The 26,781-nt window shown below is 46.0% G+C and overlaps 2 protein-coding genes across 3 annotated transcripts in view; one reads left to right on the top strand and one right to left on the bottom strand.

Annotated features, from left to right (window-relative positions):
* The window catches only part of LOC135187326 (signal transducer and activator of transcription 1-alpha/beta-like), a 28,711-nt gene extending 10,037 nt beyond the window's left edge, over positions 1–18,674 (top strand). Inside the window, 15 exon segments of the mRNA XM_064165938.1 lie at positions 375–434; positions 3,065–3,094; positions 3,178–3,271; positions 3,923–3,964; positions 4,438–4,521; positions 5,711–5,809; positions 6,289–6,424; positions 9,308–9,363; positions 10,457–10,551; positions 13,507–13,516; positions 13,518–13,647; positions 14,122–14,303; positions 14,860–14,939; positions 16,239–16,341; positions 16,960–18,674. Of these exon segments, the coding sequence (XP_064022008.1) occupies positions 375–434; positions 3,065–3,094; positions 3,178–3,271; positions 3,923–3,964; positions 4,438–4,521; positions 5,711–5,809; positions 6,289–6,424; positions 9,308–9,363; positions 10,457–10,551; positions 13,507–13,516; positions 13,518–13,647; positions 14,122–14,303; positions 14,860–14,939; positions 16,239–16,341; positions 16,960–16,983 (1,225 nt within the window). The 3' untranslated portion in view covers positions 16,984–18,674.
* Positions 18,675–19,339: 665 nt separating this feature from the next.
* The window catches only part of GLS (glutaminase), an 88,258-nt gene continuing 80,816 nt past the window's right edge, over positions 19,340–26,781 (bottom strand). For both annotated transcript variants that reach the window (XM_064158253.1, XM_064158261.1), the window contains 4 exons: positions 26,662–26,723; positions 24,877–24,953; positions 24,706–24,769; positions 19,340–22,765 (listed from right to left, as the gene is read on the bottom strand). In XM_064158253.1, coding sequence (XP_064014323.1) covers positions 22,609–22,765; positions 24,706–24,769; positions 24,877–24,953; positions 26,662–26,723 — 360 coding nt within the window. In that variant the 3' untranslated portion in view covers positions 19,340–22,608. The remainder of the gene's footprint in view (positions 22,766–24,705; positions 24,770–24,876; positions 24,954–26,661; positions 26,724–26,781) is intronic.

The raw sequence follows: 26,781 nt of genomic DNA, 5'->3' as shown, positions 1-26,781 counted from the left end.
GCTCAGCTTCCTATAGCTGAGGATTGTAGCTCAAGTGCTAAGGTCAGGAGGAGTGAAGGTGCTATGTTGAGGGGATACCTTCAAGCAAAGTTTAACATGTGCTTAGCTTTTACCCTTTAGTAAAAGTGGGGGGGTATTGACTATATAAACGTCATCCAAACAGGAGAAGACATGTGCAGATCACTTGGTCATGCAATATAATAACTCATTTGCCCATCTAGTTTCCTCTCTAAATGCTATCACATGTGAAACAAGCTTGGAGCCTGTATGTGATCATGTTGTGCAGCCTGAACATGCCTGTGCTAAGTAATGTGATAGAAGAGAAGCTGTCCTTTGCAACTGCAGTCATTGAAAACCTCAGTTTCTCTTTCCAGGTTGCTGGTGAAGTTGCAGGAGTTGAACTACAACTTGAAAGTGAAAGCTTTCTTTGATAAGTATGTTGCATTTTCCTCATCTCTGTGTATGCTAATCGTAAGCAGTCCCAGTGCACAGAAATCCCAAAGGCACCTGGAGTGCTGTCTCCACCTCTGAAGTCCTCAACACAGGAAGGGCATGGACCCAATGGAGCAGCTCCAGAGGAGGGCCACAGAGATGATCAGAGGGCTGGAGCACCTCTGATAAAAGGACAGGCTGAAGGAGCTGGAGTTCTGCCTGGAGAAGGCTCCAGGAAGACCTAATAGCAGCCTTCCAGTGCCTTTTGGAGGTCCCTTCCACCCAAACCATTCTATGACTTTAGGTTTTCAGTGTTGAGTTGGTCAGGAGCAGGTTGGTTCTCCATGGCAGCAGGTACATCAACCCTTTTGTCTTAGCTGTGGCCTTGCTCTAAATCTCTCTTTGCTGTTGGAGACACATCCCAAAATACAGATGGCTTCACTTTCTTAGCCCAAACTCAACTCGTGTGTGCTGAGGAGACTTTATGGCTGCCAATTCAGTATGGGCACCTGCACTGAAAAACCATTTCTGTTGCTGTTTCACTTAGGCTAAGACTAGGTGGAAACCACAGAACTGAACTGCACTGTTTACAGTCACATAATTCATTTGTGTCTTTAAAAATACCTTCTTTTATGGGTAGCCTCTAGTAGAGAATCTAGCTACAAAAATCATAGCCTGATAGGGGCTGGAAGGGGACCTCTGGAGATCATCTAGTCCAACTCTCCTGCTAATGCGTGGTCACCCAGGCTTATGCCCAGATGGATTTTGAAAGTCTCCAGAGGAGGCTATCCTAAAGCTGTCTTTGAATTACAGGTGTAAACAATCCAACACATGACATGATCACTGTGCGTGGCCAGCAGGGCAAGGGAGGTAATTCTGCCCCTTTGCTCTTGTCAGGCCCCACCCGGAGTACTCTGTATCGTTTGGAGCCCCCAACACAAGAAGGACATGGAACTGTTAGACTGAGTCCTGAGGAGGGCCATGAAGATGCTCAGAGGGCTGGAGCAGCTCTGCTATGAAGACAGGCTACTAGAGTTGGGGCTCTTCAACCTGGAGAAGGCTTGATGAGACCTTGGAGTGGCCTTCCAGTATCTGAAGGAGGCCTACAGGAAGGCTGGGGAGGGACTATTTACAAGATCTTGTAATGACAGGACAAGGGGTAATGGGTTTAAACTGGCAGAGGGGAGATTCAAGCTAGATGTTAGGAAAGGGTTCTTTACAGTGAGGGTGGTGAAACATTGGCACAGGTTGTCCAGGTAGCTTGTGGATGCTCCTTCCCTGGAGGTGTTCAAGGCCAGGTTGGATGAGGCCCTTGGGCAGCCTGTTCTAGTGGGAGGTGTCCCTGCCTATGGCAGGGGCTTGAAGCTAGGTCATCTTTGAGGTCTTTTCCAACCTAAACCATTCTGTGATCTCAATTAGTGAGGAGCTCGGAGCAATCTAAACTACCAGGTGTGCAGTTCTTTGTGAGCAGTATGACTCGGTTTGAATTTATAACTTCAAAGTCAGGAAAAGAAAGGTTACAGGGTCTCCAAAATGACAGTTGCTATGCTGAAGAAATCAGGTGAGCTTTTGTCTTCCCATTCAGGTCTTTAGGGAACATTCTGCTCACTTGAAACAGCTCTAGGCTTAAGAAACTTGCATGGAATGGAAAATGAAAGGAAACTCTTCTGTAGATGTGTGAGCGGTTGATAGGTGCACCAGAGACGAGGGAATTCCTTGGTTGGAAAAGACTCTAGGGTCACTGAATCCGACCATCAACCTGAGACCACCATGGCCATTAAACTACATCCCCAGGTGCCATGTGCATATGTCTCTTGAACACATCCCTGAGTAGCCTGTTCCAAAGCCTGACTGCTCTTGCAGGGAAGAAAGTTTTCCTAATACCCATCTAAACCTACTCTGGCAAAACTTCAGGCCATTTCCTTTTGTCCTATCACCTGACACTAGGGAGAAGAGACCAACTCTACCTCCTTTCAGGGAGCTGTGGAGAGCCTCCTGTTCTCTAGTCTAAATAACCCCAGTAAAATCCTGGGCTGTGGAGAAAATCAGTTGCTGCAGCACTTCAACATGTATGGTTTGAAAGCAGACTTACGACAATAGTATTGCATTTTTTCCCCCAGAACAAGATTTAAACACTGTGTAGTAAAAGAAGGGACTTTCTTTGCTCCTAAAGCCAAACTCAAGCCTCACTAAAGCAACCTGGTAATGACAGGATGAGGAGTAATGGGTTTAAACTGCAGAGAGGAGACTTAAACTGTATGTTAGGAAGAAGTTATTTCTGGTGAGGGTGGTGAAACATTGGAATGGGTTGCCCAGGAAGCTTGTGGATGTTCCCTCCCTGGAGGTGTTCAGGGACCAGGCTGGATGAGGCCTTGAGTGACCTGTTCTAGTGGGAGGTGTCCCTGCCTGTGGCAGGGAGTTTAAGCTAGATGATCTTTGAAGTCCCTTCCAGTCTAAACCATTGTATGATTCTGCTCTATGATTTTGTTTTGGCTGCTTGAAATGATTGCACAAGAGAGTTCACAGAAGCATTTTATCAGTTCTCAGTCAGCTACTCAAACAAACACATTTGCCTGTAGCAAGATCTTTGGAAGATTTTAATTTGTCTTTCTCCCCCTTCTTTTCTTTGCAGAGATATAAGTGAGAAGAACTCAGTCAAAGGGTATGTAGCATTAATGTCAATGCATTAGTGTTGGGATCTTTCAATGAATTTGAGACTCAATTCTTTTCTCTCTCTTTGTAAAGGTTCAGGAAATTCAATATTTTGGGAACAAGCACAAAAGTAATGAACATGGAAGAGTCTACTAATGGAAGTCTAGCAGCAGAATTTAGGCACTTGGTAGGAGATTCTTATGTTTTCCTTTATTTTTGGCACATCCATTTAATTGTATGGGTAGAGGGAGACAATTTTAAGAGGAACTGTGCCTGGAAGCACTGGTTTGGGCTTGTCAGAGGAAGGACCACAAGTAGAAAAGCTTGAAGTAGTTTAAAGAGCTTTGAGTCTGGAAAATCCAAGTTGTTAAGGTGTGGGTAGCCTTTAGAATAACATTTGATCTGCAGGATTGGGAAGTGGGTCAGATTCCTGTTGTAATGGTGGAACCAAAGGAAAAATGCAAACCCTGAGCATGGAGGTCTCCCTTCGTCCCTTCATTATGCAAGACAGACAACAGTCTGCAGTTCATTGCCCATTTCTAAGAATCCAGTATTTAATCTGATCCTTACTGATTGCACACTGCTTCTGCTCTTAGGAGGCCTCCTAGAGAAGACATCATAACAGTGCAATATCTATTTCCACAGATGAATAGTTTGTGAAAAAGGAGCAGTTACCTACAGTTTAATCCTTTGGCTTCTACAGCTTAGAACCAACGAGACTCAGACATGAGAGAAGCTGGTTTGCTTACAGCTGAGCATGTCAAACGTTTCCATCCTTTCCCACTTCCTTTTGTGGCTGAAGTAGCCAAGTGATAGGGTTGCTTTTGTTCATTTGCAGCAACTGAAAGAGCAGAAGAATGCAGGAAGCAGAACAAATGAGGTAAGCAGCATTAACTTGGTTTGCAAAGACTTTGCACAGAACTAAGGCAGCATTGGGGCATTTCACACATTCAGCCTCATGAAGAGAAACACAGGCAGACAGATCAATAGGAGAGATCAGTGTTTCCAGGAAATTCTCGCTCTAACAGGTGCATATAAGTGAGATCTGGTGCCAGAATGGTGTCACCCCGGGGTTCTCCCTGACCAGCACCCAGCTTTAATGAGACTTTTTCCAGCAGGGACAGATTTTCTGGTGATTTCTAGATAGAAGCAAAAAAGTAAGCAAATAAAGGGTGTCTAGATTTTTAACAACTAGCTTTAGGGAGTCAGCATTTTGACCTGCAAACTGTTCCTGAGATCTAGAGCAAGTAACATTGAGCAGAAAGGTTTTTCCCCCACGATAAATCTCCTTTTCTTACCCTTAAGCAATTTGGAGTACCTGAGAGGTTTTCTTTTGTTTTACTATTTTTAAAGGGCCCTCTCATTGTAACAGAAGAACTTCATTCTCTGAGTTTTGAGACACAGCTGTGCCAGCCTGGCTTGGTAATAGACCTAGAGGTATGTCTTGGATGAAGCAGAGGGACTTCAATTCCTGTTTATTGCTCACATTGACAATCCAAACTTTCTTGTTATTATAAATACTGGGCTATCAAGCACTTCAGTTATTTCAAGGTAGGTGAAGGACACTTTATAGGCACAGACAGGGAGAATGCTGTCAAATCTCTGAATAAGTAAGAGTAGATGTGTTTTACATAATGTCTGAGAACCAACCCCATGCTTTAAGCTCTCCAGGGATCAGTTTCCATTTATATCAGAAGTAATATACTGTGAACTCTGATTGCTATCAGTGCCATCGTGACTTGGCACTAAATGGAAGTCTTCATCAGACACAATCATCTAAGTCACAGCACAGATATAGGCTGGGTGAGGAGTGGCTTGAGAGCACTCTTCAGGAGAAGCACTTGAGGGTGTCAGTTGATGGAAAAATTCAACATGAGACAGCAGTAGTTGCTTGCAGCTGAGAAGGCAGTTGTGTGCTGGGCTGCATCAAAAGCAGTGAGAGCAGCAGGACAAGGAAGGGTATTCTGCCACTCTGAACTGCTCTTGTGAGACCACACCTGGAGTACTGTTTCCAGTTCTGGTGCCGCTCATCATAAGAACTACGGGAGCAGGTCCAGAGGAAGCCATGAAGATGATTAGAGGGCTGGAGAACCTCCCTTATGGGGACAGGCTGAGAGAACTGGGGCTGTTCAGCCTATAGTAGAGAAAGCTCCAGGGAGACCTGAAAGGGGCCTACATGGAAATGGACTTTTACAAGGGCTTGTAGTGATAGGACATGATGGAATGGATTGAAACTTGAGGAGGGCAGACTGTGGTTTGATATTAGGGAGGAACTCTTTCCAGTGAGGGGTGATGAGATGCTGGAACAGGTTGCCCAAGGAGGTGGTGGATGTCCCCTCCCAGGAGGTGTTCAAGGCCTTCAGCAGCCTGGTCTTGTGCACAGTGTCCCTGCCTGTGGCAGGGTGTGTGGAGCTAGGTGGTCTTCAACATCTATTCCAATGCAAACCATTCTGTGAATTTATGAAAGTCTGTCCAGTATTTTGTCATACTGACATTGTCTCCCTTGTATACAAACTTACTAAAAATAAAGGGAATTATAATGGAAGAGGCCTCTTGGTAGTCTAGAGGAGGACAGCAGCCAGGGGCACAGCATAATCTGATGTGTTTCGTTCTGTGTCCCTTTCAGACCACATCCCTTCCCATTGTTGTGATCTCAAACGTGAGCCAGCTTCCAAGTGGATGGGCTTCTATCTTATGGTTCAACATGCTGTCTACCGATCCCAAGGTATTGCCAACAACAAAGATGGTATCAGGAATGCTGTGTGGAATTGCCAGGCATTGTATACGAGCGTCTGCCGCATTTGTTCCAGGCAGATGACTCTTAATGGCTTTCAGATGTAGAGAGAGGGACAGTGACCTCCCCGTCCCTGAATGGGCAATGTTCGAAGCCCACAGGGCAGTATCTGTCATATTCAGTATGTATATGGTGAAAAGTCAAATATTCAAGAATTCAGATACAGTGAGTCAGCCAGGGAGTCTGTCCACTGGGAGAAGGCAGCTCCAAAGCAGAGTGTCAGAGCTGATTTTTCCATGCCAAGAGTACCTGTCAGAAGAGCAGGCTGCTTTGGCAGAGTTGGCCAAGCTGCCATCCCATCTTAAACTGTATTTTGTTTTGACAGCACACTCCTGTAATTACACAAGTAAATTCAAATGGTATTCCCAAATTCATGTTTATTAACTAGATGTTTTATTTTTCCTTTCTAGAACCTGTCCTTCTTTCTGAATCCACCTTGTGCAAAGTGGTCTGTCCTCTCTGAAGTTCTGAGCTGGCAGTTTTCTTCTGTAACAAAGAGAGGACTTAATGCAGATCAGCTGAGCATGCTGGGAGAGAAGCTACTTGGTATGGTCTGCTGCCATCACAGCTGCTTGTTTTATTGAAGCAAGTATACATCTTTGCTGCAATCTGTTTTAAGTTTGCATCTCCTCTCCTAGTTTGCCTTCGTATGGTATCGCTTTATTACAATGAGCTGTTCTCCAGCTTTCAGGGTGGTAGAATTTGCACGTGAAGGTCAATTTAAGAAAGATGTTGAGGTGCTTGAACGTGTCCAGAGAAGGGCATCAAGGCTAGTGAGGGGGCTGGAGCACAAATCCTACAAGGAGAGGCTGAGGGATCTGGGGTTCAGCCTGAAGAAGAGGATGGTCAGGGCAGACCTCATTGCTCTCTACAACCACCTGAAGGGAAGTTCTAGTCAGATGGGGGTTGGTCTCTTCTCCCAGGCACCCAGTGACAGAACAAGAGGACACAGCCTCAAACTGCACCAGGGCAGGTTTAGGCTGGATGTTAGGAAGATGTTCTTCACAGGAAGAATGATTGGCATTTGAATGGGCTGGCCAGGGTGGTGGTGTAGTCACCATCCCTGGAGGTGTCTAGGAGGAGTCTGCGTGTGGCACTTAGTGCCATGGTTTAGTTAATTAGAAGGATTAGGTGATAGGTTGGGCTCGATGCATTTAGAAGTCTTTTCCAACCTGGTTAATTCTGTTATTCTGTAACTGCAGTCATAATTTAGGGAGTTCTAGGGCTGCTTCTGCCTCTTTCTCTTATGCAAATCACAGAATGTCAGGGGCTGGAAGGGACATGGAAAGCTCATTCCAGTCCAACCCCCCTGCCAGAGCCCTGTACCAGATCACACAGGAATACAAGACACCACTTCTCTAAGAAAGGAGCTCCTCAGTTAATGCACATATAGCCAGATTGTTGCTTGGCATTTGTTTGTTTTTTCTTTAAATCCATCTTCATTAATTTTACCTTCAGGCATGCCCCAAACTAGTAGGGGTTTACTCTACCTGCATAAACAGTGTTTGCATGTTGGTGCTTCAACTAGGAGCCTGGTAAAGGAGATCAAATTAAACATCTTTCAGGTGAGAGCAAGGTATGCCCTTGTGGTCAAGAAGACCAATGCCATCCTCAGCTGTTTTAGAAAGGCTGTGGTCAGTAGGTCAAGAGAGGTTCTTCTCCCCCCTCTGCTCTGCCCTGGAGAGGCCACATCTGTAATATTGTGTCCAGTTCTGGGCTCCTCAGTTCAAGAAGGACCTCAGGAAACTGGTTGAAAGAGTCCAGCAAAGAGCCACAAAGATGCTGAACGCAGTGGAACATATTGTGAGGAGAGGCTGAAGAAAGTGGGGCTCTTTAGCTTGGAGCAGAGGAGATTGAGAGGTGACCTCATTCGTGTCTATAAAGATGTGAAGGGCAGTCAATGTCAGGAGGACAGAGCCAGCCTCTACTCAGTGACAGGCCAAGGGCCAGTGGGGTGCAAGCTGGGGCAGAGAAGGTTCCCCATGAACATAAGGAAAAACTTTTTCACTGTGAGGGTGACAGAGCTCTGGAGCAGGCTGCCCAGAGAGGCTGTGGAGTCTCCTCTGGAGACATTGAAAACCTGCCTGGTGTGTTCCCATGTGACCTACTCTAAGTGATCCTGCTCTGGCAGAGGGGGTGTTGGACTAGGTGATCTTTCAAGGTCACTTCCAACCCCTAACATTCTGTGATTCTGTGAGAGTGCATACTAGAAGCCTCTTCAGGCATGAGTTCTGTTCCCAAATTCCTTGCTTGTTTGCCTAACAGGCAGGGCACTTGGCACAGCTGGCACAGTAGACTCTCTAAAGTTACTGTTGCTTGAGTGTAGTGCACCAAGTCACAGGGAGCATTTAAAGTGATCTGACATTAGTGGGTCTAGGTGGCAAGCACAGCATTCCAGTCTCTAATTTCCTTCCTCCCATTGCCCCCAGACAAAATTCATAGTGATTTAATACATAACTTAGCAGAATTCTGCAAGGAGAGTAACTCTCTTAGTTTAATTGAGCATCCTGAAGACAGGGTGACCACTAAAATATTTTCTGTGGTCAACTTGCATGTCAGAACTTAGAGATTTTCTCAAGCTCTGCTAAGTGTAGGGATGCTATTTAAAGCTTAACCTCTATAGCTAGAAGTATCTCACTACTGAAAAAAAAACCACACAAAAAAAAATCCAGGTGGGTGAACATTGTAAGATCCCTTAGTGCAAGGGCACTTAACAGGGTGCTAGAATACAATTCACCTGCAGTTGTGATGTGAAAGCTCAGAGTCGTGGTGTCTAATAGCAGCAGCATCAGAAGCAAGCTCCCTAACCACATTTATTTTTAGAGATGAGAGAGAAGAGCAGCATCTTTCTGGTGTTGCTGAAATGCATAGCATGTTCTGCAGTGGCAAAGGATTTGGCTCCGAGCACACTTGGGGTCTGCAAAGCTCTAGCTGCTGTCATCACAAGATAGGACTTTATGGTTTGGATGTGGTTATGAAATGTCAACACAAAAAGAACGTGAGGTGAAATGATTGCAATGGGAATGAGATAAGTCTGTGGTTGAGACAGACCTAGGAGTCAGGAATTTCTGAGGCAAAAGACTGCAAGCCACCAGAATCACAACAGCAGCAGGCTTAATGCCAGAAAGATATTGTAGAGGTCCTACAAAAGAGCTTGAGGGTTGCAGTTGTGTTTTGCTGGAGAGGTGCAAGAAAAGTGTCAGAACAAATTGGTTCCAGTTACACAAAGTCTCTTTAAATATGTTTGGTCATTCTGATGCAGTGAACTTCTCCAGAGAGAAATTTTTCAAGCTCTCCCTGCACTAGCCATGAAAAATACAGCAAGCAGCCTTCCAGTTCTTGTGTGGCCCATGAAATCAAGAGTTGTAAATGAACACTCAGTGCTTGTCAACTGTAGTAACATAACTGAAGTCAATTTGTTCTCTTCAGGGCCAACAAGTGGAGGAGCTCATGATGGCCTCATTCCTTGGACAAGATTCTGCAAGGTATGAACACAGTTTAAAAAATGAGAAGGGAGCTTTGTCTTGATCTTGTGGGGCTTGTTTGGTGATTTGGGTTTTTTTGGGGTGTGTTTGGCTGGGGGATCCTTCTAGGGTGCTTGCTTTTTCAGTAGTATACCCTAATTATTCTGTAGCATACACGGTAGAGAGAGGTTTTGGTGAAAAGGTTAAAGTAGCTGCAGCAGCAGGAGAAGGGTTTATAATAGCAAGGAGCAGAGGAGTTTGAGGTTGCTTTTGAGCTATGTAAACTGTGTAGAAAAATGCATCTTTGAAGCACAGCCTCTTCATTGTTAGGAATGCAGCTGCTGTTAGTAGAGTAGTTCTTCATTTGTGTCAAAAACACCCCAGCAAGATGAGTGATTCTTCTCTTTTACAGTGAAGGGCACTTCATAGACACAGAGGCAACCAGATTAGGGTGAAGATTAGCAGAGGGGAGCCAAGAGGCTCAGCATGATGGCAGAAAGCCACATAGTGAGGTTTCATGACAGGACAGAAGAACCTTCCCCATTTTCTCTGGCTTTAGTCCCTCAACTGGTATAGCTAAGCAGGAGCAGACTCTGAGAAGAGAGCTACAAGCACTCAAGTTCATTAATGTGGGTGTCTCAGGAGGAACTGAAATCCAAGTCTGAGCAGAAAGTATCTGTAAGCTGTTCTGCCAGCCAGCCTGAGTGAAAACCCGCTGGAATTGTTTGGATGTCCAAGAGCTCCAGTAAGCACAGTGCCCAGGCAGCAACCTTTTCTCTGCTCATAGATCAGTGTCACTGCATGAGAAGTGATGGAGTGTGTTTGGGGGTGCTTTAGGCTCAGACAAACATTTCTCTCACGCTGCCTCTTGTCCTTCAGTGCATCCTTCATTCCCCCCAAAATACCTGTCCTTTTGGAGCAGAGAAACAGAAAAGGGAATTAAAATACCCAATCCATAAAAGATCATGGAGAGGGTGGGATAGAGCAGAAAAATGCAAGAACAAGTGGATGCTGGCAGGATTGAGAGTCTCCTTCCTCTCTGCTTAACAACTCACATTTCACTACCCCTGTTCACCCCCCTCCCACTCATGCTTTCCCTTATTGTAATTTTCAGGAAAATTTAAATGATAAAAACTTCCCCTTTTGGCTGTGGATTGAAGGAATCTTGGAGCTTATTAAGAAACACCTCCTGTGTCTCTGGAATGATGGGTAAGATGTCAGTGAAGTTAACCAAGACATGATCCTTGCCTTACACCTCTCACTTGGACTAACAGTTTGCATCCTCAGGTGGTGAGGTTGGGTGTGTCAGTTTGGGTCCAATGAAGTTGAACTTGCAACCAGAAACATGTGAGCAAAACTAAGGAAGCCTCTAATGAGGCATAGGAAGTTTAATGTAAACAGGAGGAGGAATTTTTCCCCTGCGAGGGTGCCAGAACACTGGAACAGGCTGCCCAGCAGTGTTGTGGAGTCTCCCTCTCTGGAGATACTCAAAACCCACCTGGATGCGTTCCTCTGTGATCTGGTATTGGTGATCCTGCTCTGGCAGAAGGGTTGGACTGGATGAGTTTTCGAGGTCCCTTCCAGCCTCTGACATTCTGTGATTCTGAGATTTGCTTACAGCAGGTGGCCAGGATGTCCCATTTAAGTCACAGAGCAGGGGCTATGAATGGTCAGATCAGTTATTTTACTTTCCTCTGCTACTGCTGTAAGTTGGTTCTTTACACACTCAAGAAGAGAGCCTGTTGTGTTTATCAGGGAAGGCTGAAGTACAAGTCCTAAGGTGAGCATCCATCCTCCAAAATAAACCCAGATGTTATTGTAGCTTTCTTTAGGTTGCAGCAGCCAGTCTCAGATTCTGTGTCTGCTGAAAGAGCTTTCACCCATTTCAGCAGAGCATGAAGCAGTAAGACTCTGGCCGATGGAAAACCAGCTGAGTTTGCCCTCTGATACTGGGGTAGGAAACTTGATTCTGGTAGTGCCAATTTCAGAAGGGATTTGTGCCAGGAAAAGGTTTTTAAGCAAAGGTCACAGTGAAATTTGGATTTAGCCACATGATGAAACTGCATCAACACCACACTCACAGGGGATCATCCTGGTTACCCACTAGTTTGCAGGATCTGAAACAGCTGTCCTGCTGCATTCTGCATCAGGCTTCAAATTCTTACCCTGAGCTCCAGATGAATTCTATCAAAGTCTTGCTTAAAACCTATGTATTTCTTAGCTAAGTGGACTCCAGTGCAGTGGAAAGTTTTGCCACCACTATTTGAAGCAGCGGAGATGCAGTTTCTGTCCTATTTGTTGTTCTACCTCAGCATGGCTCCTACAGGATCTTTTCATTTGTGCCTTTGGTTGTACACAGCTTCCAGCAGCATTAGTCATTGCTCTCAGGTAGGAGGTCAGGTGTTAGCAGAAAGAAGAGGTGAAGGTTCTTCAGCACAGGAAGGATGTGGACTTGATGGATTGGGTCCTGTGAAGATGATCAGGGTCTGGAGCATGTCTGCTGCAAGGGCTGAGGGTGCTGGGGTTGTTCAGCCTGGAGAAGAAAAGGCTCCAGGGAGATCTAATAGCACCTTCCAGTAACTGAAGGGGACTTGTGAGAAAGCTACAGAGGAACTATTTCCAAGGCCTGCAGTGACAGGACAAAGGGCAATGAAGTTTGAAATTCAAGAAGAGCAGACTTACACTGGATGTTAGGAACATGAACACGTTCTTTACCAGAAGGGTGGTAGAACACTGCCACAAGTTGCCCAGGGAGGTGGTTGAGGCCCCATCCGTGGAGATACTTGAGGTGAGGCTCGACAAGACTGTAAGCAACCTGATCTAGTGGAGGATGTCCCTACTGACTGCAGGGTGGTTGGACTAAATGACCTTTGGAGGTCCCTTCCAACCCAAAACGTTCTATGAAGTTAAATCCTGAATGTAGTAAACCCAGAGATTCAGTACTGTTAAATTCCCCCTTCCCTGTTGCTTTGGTTGGATAGTCGCAGATCTTTGTTTCCTAGAAAGACAAAAGAGGAAAACTGAAGGGAGAACTCGTGCCAGCTGCAAAGGTACAAGTGGGAAAGAGACCGAATTACAGTGTTGATTAGGATGGAGCCTCCCTTTGTAGTCAAAAGAAGTATGACAGCCTCAAAAACACTTGCCCTTTCTTCAGTGCAAAAGACTTTGATCATACATAAGGTATTTCCCACTGAACATTGGTGACTTAAACATTAAAATAAAAACAGTACAGGACAGCATCTAAAGTCCTAAGCAAAATCATCTTTGGATTTTGTGCAAAGTGCCCTCTCCCCAGCTGAATGCACAGGACAGTAGCACTTGTACTCAGAACTTAGTTATTCAGATTGCATTGGGTTGCAGGGGACCCTCAAAAGTCATCTTGTCCAACCGCCCTGCAGTGAACAGGGACACATTAGGCTGCCCAGGGCCACACAGGGCCTGATCTTATTGATGGAGTATTTTAGAATCAGGGTTGGAAGGGACATCAAGGATCATCTAGTTTCCAACTCCCCTGCCAATGCAGGGACACTTTCTACTAGATCAAGCTGGCCAGAGCCACATCCAGCCTGGTCTTAAAAACTTCCAGGGATGGGGCTTCCACCACCTCCCTGGGCAACCTGTTTTAGTGTCTCACCACCCTTATGGTGAACAATTTCTTCCTAATGTCTAATCTAAATCTGCCCTCCTCTAGTTTGGAACCATTATCCCCTAGTCCTGACACCCTAAAAAGTCCTCTCCAGCTTTCTTGTAGGCCCCTATCAGATACTGGAAGGTCACAATAAGGTCTCCTTGGAGCCTTTTCTTCTCCATACTGAATAACCCCGACTCTCTCAGCCTGTTCTCACAGGAGAGGTGCTTCAGCCTTCTGATCATCCTTGTAGCCCTATTTCGAGGATTAAGCAGCAGCACAAAGAAATTCTGCCTCCTTGTCTACACAATAACAATGCTGAGCATAGTGTGGTGATTCATGTCTTCCCCAGGGCAGCTCCAGCCTGGAGGCCTGCTGCTAGCTTTCCAGCTACTCACAGCACAGAGCCTTCTGTGAAGCTTTTAAAGTACTTAAGCTCTTAAGCAACAAAAGCTTTTCAGTTTTCCTAGCTAGCCCAACACAGCATAGATTTTTGTGTTGATGACTGAAATCAGCTTTTTGTCTTCCCACTGCAGCTGCATCATGGGGTTTCATCAGCAAGGAGAGAGAACGTGCTTTGCTGAAGGACCAGCAGCCAGGAACCTTCTTACTGAGGTTCAGTGAGAGCAGCAAAGAGGGAGCTATCACCTTTACCTGGGTAGAAGGATCTCAAAATGGTAAGTAATAATGAACATCGCTGGCTTCAAAAGAAGAAGCTTTTATGGTCTTCTCATTCACACTGAGAGACAATACAAGACCCTACCATAGGAGTCCTCATCCTTACAACAACAGGCCATGAGCAGTAGCAATACCTGAAGAGATCCCACAGGAAGGCTGGAGAGGGACTTTCCTTAAGGGTGTATAGCAAGAGGACAAGAAGGAATGTTGTTAAACTCAGGGAGAGTAAGTTAGACTGGATGTTAGGAAGAAGTTCTTCAGTGTGACGGTGAGACACTGGAATGGATTGATCAGAGAGACTCTGGATGCCTCCTCCCTGGAGGTATTTAAGGCCAGGCTGGATGACACCTTGAGCAACCTGCTCTAGTTGAGGGGTGTCCCTGCCCATGGCAAGGATTTGGAGTAGATGATCTGTAAGGTCCCTTCTAACTTGAGCCATTCAATGATAATAGTCACTGCTTCTCTCTTTGCAGAGCCCCAGTTCCATTCTGTAGAGCCATACACCAAGAAGGAGCTCTCTGCTGTCACCTTCCCTGATATCATCCGCAACTACAAAGTGATGGCAGCTGAAAACATTCCTGAAAACCCCCTGAGGTTCCTGTACCCAGATACACCCAAGGACAACGCCTTTGGCAAGTACTACTCCAGGCCAAAGGGAGGGTGAGTGCTGCACACAGCTCCTGCAGTCTGTGCTGTTTGTCCTTCAGATACTCGGGGGCCAAATCAGTTCTGTGACACACAAAGGGCAGCAGTTGGGACTGAATGTGTCGCAAGTCTGTGCCAGGCTTGAATGCTGCTGTGCCATGCTTGAGTGCTGCTCCCAGACACCTCAGCTGTAGTAGAGTAAGAAAAGGTCTGATTTTCAGAGGCACAACGTCCAGCTCAGTTGACAGTTGTCACTGAGCCTATCCTTCAGTTGTCACCACCACTTGGGTCTGACTCTCACACAGCTCTCATTCCGGCTGTGTGGGCCCAGCAGGATGTGTTACTTCAGGGGAAATTAGTTCCCCATTTTCTACAGGGCAAAAGCAGCAAATCTTGATTAAAAAGTGGAATAAATTCACCATTGTGCTGTCGTATGCATGAGATAAAGACTTGCAGTTTATGTAGGTCACAGGCTTTATTTTTAGTCCCCCCCCAAAAAAATGGCAATGTGAAGTAAACTTGCTAAAAGCCCAAGTTTTCTCCTTTTTTTTCCTTCTCTGCTCCTTGAAGCACCAGAACCAATGGATGTGGATGGTCCCAAGGGAAATGGCTACATCAAGACAGAGTTAATATCTGTGTCTGAAGTGTAAGTTTCCCAGAGCTGCTGGGTTTCTAGGAACTGGCTGTAACATTTTGGCTGTAGTTCTTCTGTCTTCACACTGCTTAAGGTATAGGTGCCATTGTCAAGTCTTTTCCTCTCTGACTGCACCAGCACAGTGCTGTGTGTGAAACACCCTTTTTTGGTTGAACAGACCAGAAATCTTGGGGGTGGTTGCACTTGCAAATCACTTCTTGAAAAGCAAGTTCTTAAAGACTCATGGGACTTGTCTGATTAGAGGGTAGCTCACTGACCAGCCCCAGTGTTCTGCTGCCTTTGCAGAGCATGGTGTGGTGTTCACAGACTGGGGCTTTATCACAAGGGACCTCCTTACTCACATGCAGTAGCCCAGCTGGACCTCACTTCTTCAGTGCTGTGCCCAACACTCTTTAATATGTTTACTGATGATCTGGACAAGGGAATTGAGTCCACCATCAGTAAGCTTGCAGATGACACCAAGTTGGGAGCAAGTGTCTATGTGTTGGAGGGTAGGAGGGCTTTGCAGAGGGACCCTGTCAGGCTGAACAGATGGGCACAGTCCAAGGGCATGAGAACTAAAAAGACTTTGGCCACAACAACCCAAGCTGGGGACAGAGTGGCTGGAGAGCAGCCAGGCAGAGAGGGACCTGGGGGTACTGGTTGACAGCAGCTTAACATGAGCCAGCAGTGTGCCCAGGTGGCCAAGAGAACCAATGGCATCCTGGCCTGTATCAGGGACAGTGGGGCCAGCAGGACCAGGGAAGTCTTTCTGCCCCTGTACTCGGCACTGGTTAGTACCTTGAGTACTATTCCAGTTCTGGGCCCCTCAATTTAAGAAAGATGTTGAGGTGCTTGAATATGTCCAGAGAAGGGCACCAAGGCTGGTGAGGGGGCTGTAGCACAGCCCTGTGAGGAGAGGCTGGGGGTGTTGAGCCTGGAGGAGGCTCAGGGGAGACCTCATCACTCTCTACATCTACCTAAAAGGAAGTTGTAGCCAGGGTTGGTTTCTTCTCCCAGACAAGCAGAACAAGAGGACACAGTCTCAAACTGCATCAGAGCAGGTTTAGGTTGGATGTTAGGAAGAAGTTCTTCACAGCAAGAGTGATTGGCATTGGAATGGGTTGCCCAGGGAGGTGGTGGGGTCATCATCCCTGGAGGTGTTTAAAGGACACTGGATGTGGCACTTAGTGCCATGGTTTAGTTTATTAGATGGTGTTGGGTGATAGGTTGATGATCTCAAAGGTCTTTTCCAACCCAGTTTTGTGATCCTGTAGTGATAGTTTGTCTCTGTTCTTTTTCTTCTGTTAGCCACCCTTCCAGGCTCCAGTCTCCAGAAAACTTGCTCCCCATGTCTCCTGAAGAATTTGACGAGGTGTCTCGGATGGTGGGCCCAGCAGAGATTGATACTGTGGTATGGGTCATAAAGCAGCCTTTTGTGGGAGGGTTGAGCCAGAAGGTGTCTTTTGCCTTTTCTTTTTTTCCCTCAAACACACATCACTTAAGCCAGCACTTCAGAATGTGGCTCTTCAAATGTGGAGGGAAAGTTGGGAAGCCAGAGTTAGACTGGGATGGCTCTCAGTTGTTCTCTCCACCTGTGCTGTAGAAGTGAAGAACAGGAGAGCAAAGCTTCCCATGTGGATCTTGTAGGGAAGGCAGGGAGTAAGGAAGGTTCTCTGTCTTTGCTCTGTTGCAGCAAAGCCACAGCTGGAGCCTTGTGTCCAGTACTGGGCCCCCCAGATCAAGACAGACAAGGAACAACTGGAGAGAGTCCAGTGGAGGCTACAAAGATGCTGAGGGGCCTGGAACATCTCTGTGAGGAGGAGAGGCTGAAAGACTTGGGGCTGTTTAGCTTGGAGAAGAGCAGATTGAGAGATCTTCTCAATGCTAATCAATATATATAAGGCCAGGGGTCAAGAGGATGAGGCTGGGCTCTTTTCAGTGACTCCTAGAGACAGGACATGAGGCACAAACTGGATGGCAGAAGTTTTCCTTAGCTTGTTTAATTAACATTTGACTTTTCTTCTTGCAGATGTGTTCAGCGTATTCAACTTAGAGGTTGAGCTTTTACTGCATCATTAGTACAGCTGATCAGCTTATGCATCCTGCTCTGCAGTCAAGGATTTGGTGATACCCTTCAATTCTTTAGTTTCTCAACCTGAAGTTCCAGCACAATTTTTTATCTAATGGGCATATAAACAGCAGGCTGAGCAGCCTCCTCACAGGCACGGGGGTTGGTATTTTTTTTCAGTTTAGATCTAAACAAGATCCCTGCCTTGAGGAGAGGAATGAGAAGTCATCAGCGAGAGCAGTGGGAAGAATCATTAAAGAATGGATGAAATTTAATGTTTGAAAGAGTTAGCTGTACACAGAGAGCTTCAAAGGGTTCTGTTCAGAATTCTTGCACCTCCTGCCTAACAATTTCTGAAGAACTTTCATAGCTTTGAACTTTCATCTACACCAGAGAGAAAAGGACCACTGCAGGTATTACGCCATGCTCAGTCTGTGTGCTGCCGAAGTTTATCCTGGTTTTGTCTCCTAAGGGCATGGGATACTGAGAGAACACCAGCCAGAAATGGTGCCTGCATGTTCATTTTGCAGAGGGTGTTTAGCACAATGTCTCATAAAGAATGCTTTTTAGGACATCACCGTAAAGGCTGCACTGGCACATGCTGAGCTTGCAGCTCAAACCATGTCCTAGCAAGCCTAAAGCCTGTGCAGGCTCTAGCAGCAGTATCAGACAAAACCAGAGCCTATTTTTAAGAGCAGAACAGGGGTTGGAGGACGTGGTTATTCACTGTAATTAATCTGCCCAGGTAAGGTGATGATGATCACTTTGTGGCTTTTACATGTCCCATTTAGGTTATACCAGGTGGAACAAACATGGATTGTCTCCTGCATTATGAACCAGGGCATGCATTTCACTGTTGACTGGAATACCTACAGCACCCTACTGGCTTTGGTAATGAAGTGAGCAACATTTAGACTGAGTAGTGGCTGTAGGATAATATAGCTGTAGTACAGACGTTCAGGATGAAGTTATGCTCTCACCAGAGGACAGGTTTGTTTCTCAGCATGTTTGTGAACAAAGAGGCAAAGGATGTCTTAAGCAGCTGGTCTCTTGGACTATGGACACCTACTGTCCTCTGCTGGCTCACTGGCATGTAGCCGAGAGGGCAACCTGCAGCACACTCATGCAGCATCTCCCCTATTCAAGTACATGATCTCTAGCCGGCCCTGCTTGAGCAGGAGAGGTGAACAAGATGGCCTCCTTAGCCTGTGTGTGACGCAGTGGCAGCTGCCACTGCAGCCTCTCACCCCCACTACTACCAGCTCTCGGTGCCTGGGAGGAACTGCAGAGCAGCTTCTCTACTGTTCAGAAATGCTTGACCTGTTCTCTGCAGCTCTCACTCAAACAAGTGGTTCTGTTTTTTAATACCTGATAGAGGATTCCTTGGCCATTTAAAATACATGGAGCTGACATTTTGGACCTTTCTATTATTTTTTGGCTACTTCCATTAGTCTGCCACCAGCTTATAGCTCATTTTCAGTGTGCTTGTGCAGCTGAAGAGGTGCAGCTGTGAAGTGTCAGGCAGTGCAGATGCTTTTACTTTACTGTATTGGTGCAGGTCAGTTACAGATTTCCTAGAAAGGAGGGGGGTGGTTTAATTCTTTTTATAACTGCTTGTATCATGTTATGGATTAATTCCTCCCCAACCAAACTTAAATAAACACAACTTAAATTTATACCTTTGAGTGGTTAAGAAGGATAACTGGTCTATAGCTGAACTTGGTGAGCTATTGAGACAGCCCCCCTGACTCCTATCTTTCACTGGGGCTATGAAATGACAGGATTCCTCATCTCCCATTTGGGAAAAACTGACAGTCCCCGCCCAGCCACAGGAATAAAAGGAAAGGGGGAGATGAAGTAGAGTAGGAATGAAGAGTAGGCAAGAGAAAGCCAGCGCCCTTGGCCAATCCACTTAAGGCTCCTAGCATTAACAAAAAGCAGACAGTGAAAGGACACAGCTCTAGAACAACAGGTTGCCATAAAGACAAAAAAGGCAAAAACCAGGTCAAAGCAATTCTGATTTCCTATAAGCTCTGCACAAAGGAAATAAGCAGCCATCCCCATGCCTGAAGCCTTCTTTCCACACCAAAAAGGTTAGAGGAGATTAGGAAGAATTTTTTTTACAGTGAGGGAGGGAGATGCTGGAACAGGTTGCCCAGGGAGATTGTGGATGCCCCCTCCCTGGAGGTGTTAGGACCAGGTTGGACGAGGCGTTCAGTAAGCTGGTCTAGTGGAAGGTGTCCCTGGCCATGACAGGGAGGTGGAATTAATTACATGGTTCTCAAGGCCCATTCCAACCCCACTGATAACCAATAAATCCCACCACAATCACCCATCAGCATCTTGGTATTTCCATTTATTATGCTGTAAAAAGCAACACTATCTGGATTTTTATTTCCTAAAATAAATAACTTTCTTTTTCAGAACCAGTACAGCTCAAGTTTAGATTCATTCATGGGAAACTGCTAGAAATACATTCATCACTGTCTAGTCCCCACAAGACAGAATCTAAAAGTCAAGCGATCAGCCCAGTCCGGTTACAATGACACTGCCAAGAAGTACAGTCACAGACAGCCCAACTCTGAAGCAGAACAAAAATGAGAATCAATGTGGTACGATACATTTTTTGTTCACAAAGGTGGGCTAATTAATGCTAGGACTATGACAGTATTGCTGAGTACAAAGCATTAAGTTAGCTGAAACAACTGGAGGCTGTGATATGGCAGGGAGCATACATGACAAAAAAAAAACCAAAAGAAGGGTGGGAGGGAAAAGTTTCTTTGGAGTGTTAAGAAAGGTGGCGGCCGAGAAGAGAACCAAAAGCTAGCAATGGTAGAAGCTAGGTGTGGGGAAGGATGAATAGCCAAACCAAGGTACTGCTACCAGCTTTACAGTCATAAATAACATCGGGTCTAAGCAGCTGCAGTGCTGGACTGGATGATGCTAAAATGATGCTTCTGGCTCACTGTGAGGAAATACTAAAACCAGCAAAAAGCAAAGGCTGGCAAAAAGCACTCAGTATGACTCACGAAAGGGTTAAGTTTAGCCAGGATCCTTAAGGTTAACTCAGAGAAAAATGCCTTCTTTTATCTTTAATATATAGGTACTTTAATATAATAGGTACTATATACCTATCTTAAAAAAACAAAACAAAAACACCAGCTGGAACACTGCAAATTTCAGTTAACTAAAGCTAAATCAGGTATTTTTCTGAGCAGCCAAAGGATGTACTTGAACAGGAAAAAAAACTACATATATGGACAAAGTCAGATTAGCATTGACATCCAGAATACTAAACTAGAGCCTATCTGAAAATGCTCCTCCACGCTAAAGCTGACAGAGAAAAATCTGTTTGGAATTTAGCTCAGGGTGCAGCAGAAAAGAGACCTGTGCTCTTCAGCTGTCAGAGTGGCTCAGTAGAGTACTGGAGCCCATTTTCTTCAGTTTTTTGCCTAGCAGTAAGGTAGCTGTGATACAGGACTTGAAAGGGTTGAAAGCCATCAGAAAAACAGCTGATCTTCAGCAAACAGAACAAAAACACAGAACCAGGAGCCACAACTCATCAACAAGAAGAGGGGGAGGAAAAGTGTTTGATAACCATGCCGGCAAGCTCTGAAATGCTGGTTTGGAGCTTTAGGCTTCCAAAACTCTCCCAGGATGTCTCCCTTATGATGAAGCTGTCCCTGTGCTGGTTTATCAAGCACTTCTCCATGTGGCTTATCCTCCTTGCAGGGAGGCAGTATGGCATGGCAATGAGAGACTGTACAGGACTCCAAGAGGAGGATCGTCAGCTAGACTGCCCTACTGGCTCCTCTCTAGACCTTAGTGTGCCCATTTGCAAAAGGAGGCTAACGTGGTTCAGATCATTAAAGTGCTTGGGCCGTTCTACAAAGAATTGGGGCACTGTTTTATCAGGCTTTGGTGCCTGAACACAGAAAAGTGGAACTCTGACTTGTACACTACATGCTAGGGTCAAAACAGCCATGCACACGCTCCTCAAGCACCATGTCCTTCGCCATGTGCTAAAAGCATTCGTGCCTAAAAACTCTTGTGCTCAAACTCTTGCCTATGTCCAACAACTCTGATGGTTTGTGAATATCCAACACTACAAAATGCTAAGTGGCTGCTCACTTCTGAGGTTTTACAGCAGAGGCAACTGCCCCTGGGATGAGGCAGCTGCCCCAACATTGCACTTCTACAGACAACAGATACCTAGACACCTGTGTTCCCCTTGACAGGGCTGGTTGCAGTGGTGGGGCAATAAATGCCACCCTTCACCACAAAAAGCATCTTCTACTTGTGCTCTGATACTGAGCAACTTGTTCTGCACCAGTGGAATCCCACTGGTGCAGTAATCCTTGCTCCCTGGGTTAATGATAGTGCAAGAAGAGAACGGACACAAAATGTGGCTTATTTCCTGCTCTGCTCATGCTGTCATTGGCTCTTTTGCTCCTTAAAGCTGTTTCACTCCACTTGTGTTCCTTACCCACAAGCCTTACGTTAGGTCAGATGTGCAGGTAATATTTGGTGTAGCACTTTGCCTTTAACAAACTTCCAACTCCCTTGCTGGTTCTTGTGGCAGCTGCGGAGCAGCAGCCCCGGGGAGGGGTCGCTGCAGCTTGTGAAGGCTGTAGTGTAGATAAACCTGCAAGGAACACGACTGCATCGAGGGGAAGCACCTGCGGCCCCCAGCCACAAGGGGAAGCACTTTAGCAGCTGAACAAGGAGGGAGGAGAGACAAAGGGAACTGAAATGCTTCAAAATCAAACACAAAACCCCACTAAACAGCCTGTGATGGCACAACTCACATTTCCTACACCATTTGGTCAAACAAACCTCAACACAGAATTCCCTGACAAAGACTCTTTCTAACTACAAGCCTACACCATTGACAAGTGTCACCTACAAGACTCTTGTGGATATTTATATTATGTAAACAAGATTGCATGGAAAGATTTTCAAGATTTGGGGTTGGTTTGGTTTTTGTTTCCCTCCCCCACCTCCAAAAGGTTAAGTGCAGATCCTTCACACGCTCTACCTAAATCTACATCGGCATCCTCAGCTTCTGAAGAACCTCACTGACACTCATACCTGACAGTATTCCAGCTCATCTTGGCCATACTGGAAACAGAGGGCTAGAGAAACAGAAAAACAAACAAAAAAACACTCAGCAGAAAAAAAGAAATAATTCCTGACCACAGACTAGAGTTGATAGAGAACACACCCCGAAAAAAAAAAAAAAAAAACACATAAAGAAGAAAACTAAAATAAATTAAGTAGCGCACAGTAAAGCCAACAACAGCTAAATATTGTTTTTCTACATCAATTCTATGCAGCATGAGGTAATATTGCTCACATTATGGAGGGAGATTCTTGGTTAGGTTTCTTTTTTTTTGTGGTTTGTTTTTTTTTTTTTGAGAGAGAGAGAGAGAGAGATTGGATTTGTCCTGTGCGTATAGAAACTCCTGTAACATAACACTGAAGTGACAGAGACTTCTAGAAAAGAGATATCACTATCAGATAGAAACACACACACGCTCTTCATGACTTAAGTCTACCACAATTAAAACAGGTGGGTGATCTGATTCTCAGGCTCGAGCTGCAGATGATTTATAACAAGCCATCCAGGTTCTTGTGAACCGTTCGGTTCTCCTTGCCCTCGCTGGCATCCTCCGATGGTGTGTATTGGACCTGATATTCCTGAAGGATTTTAAACACGTCGTGGTGGCCAAAATGTAAAGCTTCATCCATAGGAGTGTTGTTCCACCTGCGAGAAAGGTGAGAGAGGAAGGGTGGATGTTAGGGAAAATTATTTCTTCACTGAAAGTGTGGCCAAGTATTTGAATAGGCTGCTAAGGAAGGTGGTGGAGCTGCCATCCCTGGAGGTGTTCAAGAAGTGTGTAGATGTGGTGCTTCAGGATATAGTGTAGTGGTCAGGGGAGTTAGGTCATGGTTGGACTTGATCACAGAATCACCCAGAGATCATCCAATCAAACCTCCCTGCAGTCAGCAGGGACATCATCCACTAGAGCTCCCTTGTCAAGCCTGACCTTGAGTATCTCCAGGGTTTGGGCCTCAACTACCTCCCTGGGCACCCTGTTCCAGTGCTCTACCACCCTCATGGTGCAAAACTTGCTCCTAACATCCAATCTAAACCTGCTCTTCTCTCATTTCAAGCTATTGCCCCTCATCCTATCACTGCAGGCCTTTGGAAACAGTTCCTCTGTGACCTTCAGGTATTGGAAGGCTGCTATTGGATCTCCCAGAATCTTTCTCCAGGCTGAATAACCCCAGCTCCTTCAGCCTGCCCTTGCAGGAGAGGTGTTCCAGCCCCCAGTAATTTCTGTGGCTCTTAAAGGTCTTCTTTTCATAGAATGGTTTAAGTTGGAAGGGACCTCAAAGATCATCTAGTTCCAAACCCCTGCCATAGGCAGGGATACCTCCCACTAGAACAGGTCACTCAAGGCCACATCCAACCTGCCCTTGAACACCTCCAGGGAGGGAGCCACTACAAGGTCTCCTTGAAGCCTTCTCTTCTACAGGCTTTTCCAAGCTTAATGATTCTAGGATTCTATCAGCACCCAGGGACAAAAGCAGCAACCACCCAATTCTTTACATTCTGTGCTAATAATGAGGGGATACATGGACCACACACTGTGAAGTTAACAGACCACACCAAGTTCAGTAGCTAGAAAAGTACTTCACAGGAGTGAAGGAGAGTTAGACAAGCCAGAGAGTTGGGTGAAGAGGAGCCTAATGAAATTCTGCAAGGGCAAGTGTAGAGTTCTGCATGTGTGGAGAACCACCTCATGTATCAGTACAGGTTAGGGGCTGACATGCTCAAGAGCAGCTGTGGGGAAAATGACCTGGGAGTGGTGGTGGACAACAGGCTGACCAGGAGCTAACAATGTGCCCTTATGGCCAAGAAGGCCATTGGGCCCCTGGAATGCATCAAGAAGAATGCGAGCAGCAGGTCAATGGAGGTTCTCCCCTTCTACTCTGCCTTACTGAGGCCTCATCTGGAGTACTGGGGCCAGTTCTGGGCTCCCCAGTTCAAGAGAGACAAGGAACTACTGGAGATAGATAGTCCAAGGGAGAGTTACAAACATGCTGAGGAAACTGGAGCATCTTTGTGAGGAGAGGCTGAGACCTGAAGCCAATTAGCCTGGAGAAAAGCAGCCTGAGAGGAAATCTACTCAATGCTAAGCAATGGCTAAAGGGTGAGGGACAAGAGGATGGAGCCAGTCTCTCTTCAGTGGCACCCAGTGACAGCACAAGGAGAAGTGGACACAATCTGGAACTCAAGAGGTTCAACATAACACGGGGGAAAACTTCTTTGCTGTGAGGGTGTTGGATCTCTGGAGCAAGCTGCCCAGAAAGGTTGTGGAGTCTCCTCTGGAGAGTTTCCAAACCCACCTGAACATTGTGATCCTGGACAACCTGCTGTGGCTGACCCTGCTTTAGCAGAGTGGTTGGACTGGATGATCTCCAGAGGTCTGAGATTCTGTGAAGCTAGATATAACCTTTTAAATATTGATTTTAATGGCTTCAGCATTTTTTTGAAATCCCTGTTTGCTCTGCAGAACCTACAGAGAACCAGCAGGATCCTCTTCATTCTAATTCAGCTCAATATATTCCACTCCTATTTGATGGATACCTCTCCTCATGGGAGCTGAAGAGGTGCTACTCAAGCACCTTTGCACTTACCTGTCTTTGGGGAAAGGATTTACTTTGCATGCTTCCAGAAGGAATTTAACAACGTCCACGTGTCCTGCAAGAAAAGCAGGTCTGTGAGTGCAGACAGGGAGCAGAGATACCCTAAAGCAAGCTGACCACATCCCACAAGCAGACAGCAAACCACAGCCCAGGAGACATTACCTTCTGCAGCTGCTACATGCAGGGCAGTCCGTGAGTCATAGTCCCTTTGTTCCATATCCATTCCTGAGAGAGCAAATCTAACCACGAAAAAAAAAGACATATTTAAGTATTACTTAATTAGTACAAGTTACAAAGCCAGCATGAACCATGGCCCCACACCAAAGCAATGGCAACACTGCTGCCTGGGGATATAAATGGCAGCAAGAGCACACTGGGACTTTGGTTGTAGTGAAAGGGAGCCTTTATCCTCTGTTCTGGAGAACAGGTCTGGTGTGGAGCAGCTAAGGGAGCTGCAGTTGTTTAGCTTGGAGAAAAGGAGGCCAAGGGGAGACCTCATTGCCCTCAACAACTCCCTGAAAGGAGGTTGCAGTGAGGTGGGGGTTGGTCCCTTCTGCTTAGAAAGAAATGTCAGAATAAGAGGAAATGGCCTCAGCTTGCACAAGGGGAGGTTTAAGTTTAATGTGAAATTTCTTCACTGAAAGGGCTCTCAAACATTAGATGAGGCTCCCCAAGGAGTTGGTTGAATCCCCATACATGAAGGCATCTAAAAGAGGCAGAGATGTGGTGGAGGGATATGATTTAGCACCAGCCTTAGAAGAGTAAAATAATGATTAGATCTTTTCCAGTCAAAACAATTCTATGATTTCCTGACACTGACTCTATGATAAAAGATTATCAAGAGAAATAAAAAACATCTTTGCAGGAAACAACAGTTCACACCTCTGAATTTATACCAAGCTAAGGTGCAGGAAAGGATGTAAATTTGTCAGCTGAGGAAATCCATGGAGGACTCCCAAGTCTGGAAATCCTCAAAAACATTAAGATATTGGGTAAGTTCTCCCATTGTGCTGCAGTGCTCTGGGACAGCAGAGTTCTTAGAAGCACAGAACGGTTTGGGTTGGAAGTGATCTTAAAGATCATCTGGTTCCAACCACCCTGCCATGGGCAGGGAAACCTTCATGGGCAGGTTGCTCAAGGCCTCATCCAGCCCGGTGTTGAACACCTCCGGGGAAGGGACATCCACAACTTCCCTGGGCAACCTGTGCCAGTCTTATACCTCCCTCAATGTAAAAAATTTCTTCCTACTCTTCAGTCTAAATCTGTCCTCCTCAAGCTTCAATCCATTCCCTCTCGTCCTATCACTAAGAGCCCTTGTAAAAGGTCCCTTCCTGCCTTTCTTGTAGCTCCTTTCAGGTGCTGGAAGGCTGCTCTTAAGTATCCCCAGAGCCTTCTCTTCTCCAGGCTGAGCAGCCCCAACTCTCCCAGCCTGTCCCCATAGGAAAATTCTCTAGGCCTCTGATCATCTTCATGGCCTCTTCTGGACCTGCTCCAGCAGTTCCATGTGCCTCTTATGCAGCTCTCTGCTGGTCTCTCTCCAGCAGACTCCTGTCTCTCTCAAATTGGGCAGCCCAAAACTGGACACAGTATTCCAGGTGTGATCTCACCAGGGCAGAGTACAGGGGGAGAAGAGCCTCCCTAGATTGCTGGACACACTTCTCTTGATGCACCCCAGGATGTCATTCTCTCTCTTGCCCACAACAGTACATTGCTGAGGGCAGTGCATTTCCCCATGATCCACAGAAAGCAATGGGATTGCATGATAGCCTGAGGCTACACTTCGGGTGGTTAGATTTAGGGAGAGAGGGAGGTTGTTGTTTGGAGGTGAGTATACTCAATCTCCAGTGCAGCTGAATGCCCCAACCACCACTGTAGGGCATACTCAAAAGTAACCATCAGCAGCGAGTTCTCAACGAGCAGCATTCCCACACCCAAGCCCATGCTGACCTCCGGAGTGCAGAGACGTCCCCTGTGTAGGCAGCAAATAGCAGATTGATCACAGACTTCACCTGCAAAGAGAGATGCAGGACAGTTTATTTCACTTCCCTCCTCAATTAGAATCCAAAT

The sequence above is a fragment of the Pogoniulus pusillus genome, chromosome 2 (genome assembly GCF_015220805.1).
Source record: "Pogoniulus pusillus isolate bPogPus1 chromosome 2, bPogPus1.pri, whole genome shotgun sequence".
In the NCBI taxonomy this organism is placed as follows: domain Eukaryota; kingdom Metazoa; phylum Chordata; class Aves; order Piciformes; family Lybiidae; genus Pogoniulus; species Pogoniulus pusillus.
This window is presented reverse-complemented; position numbering and strand designations above follow the sequence as displayed.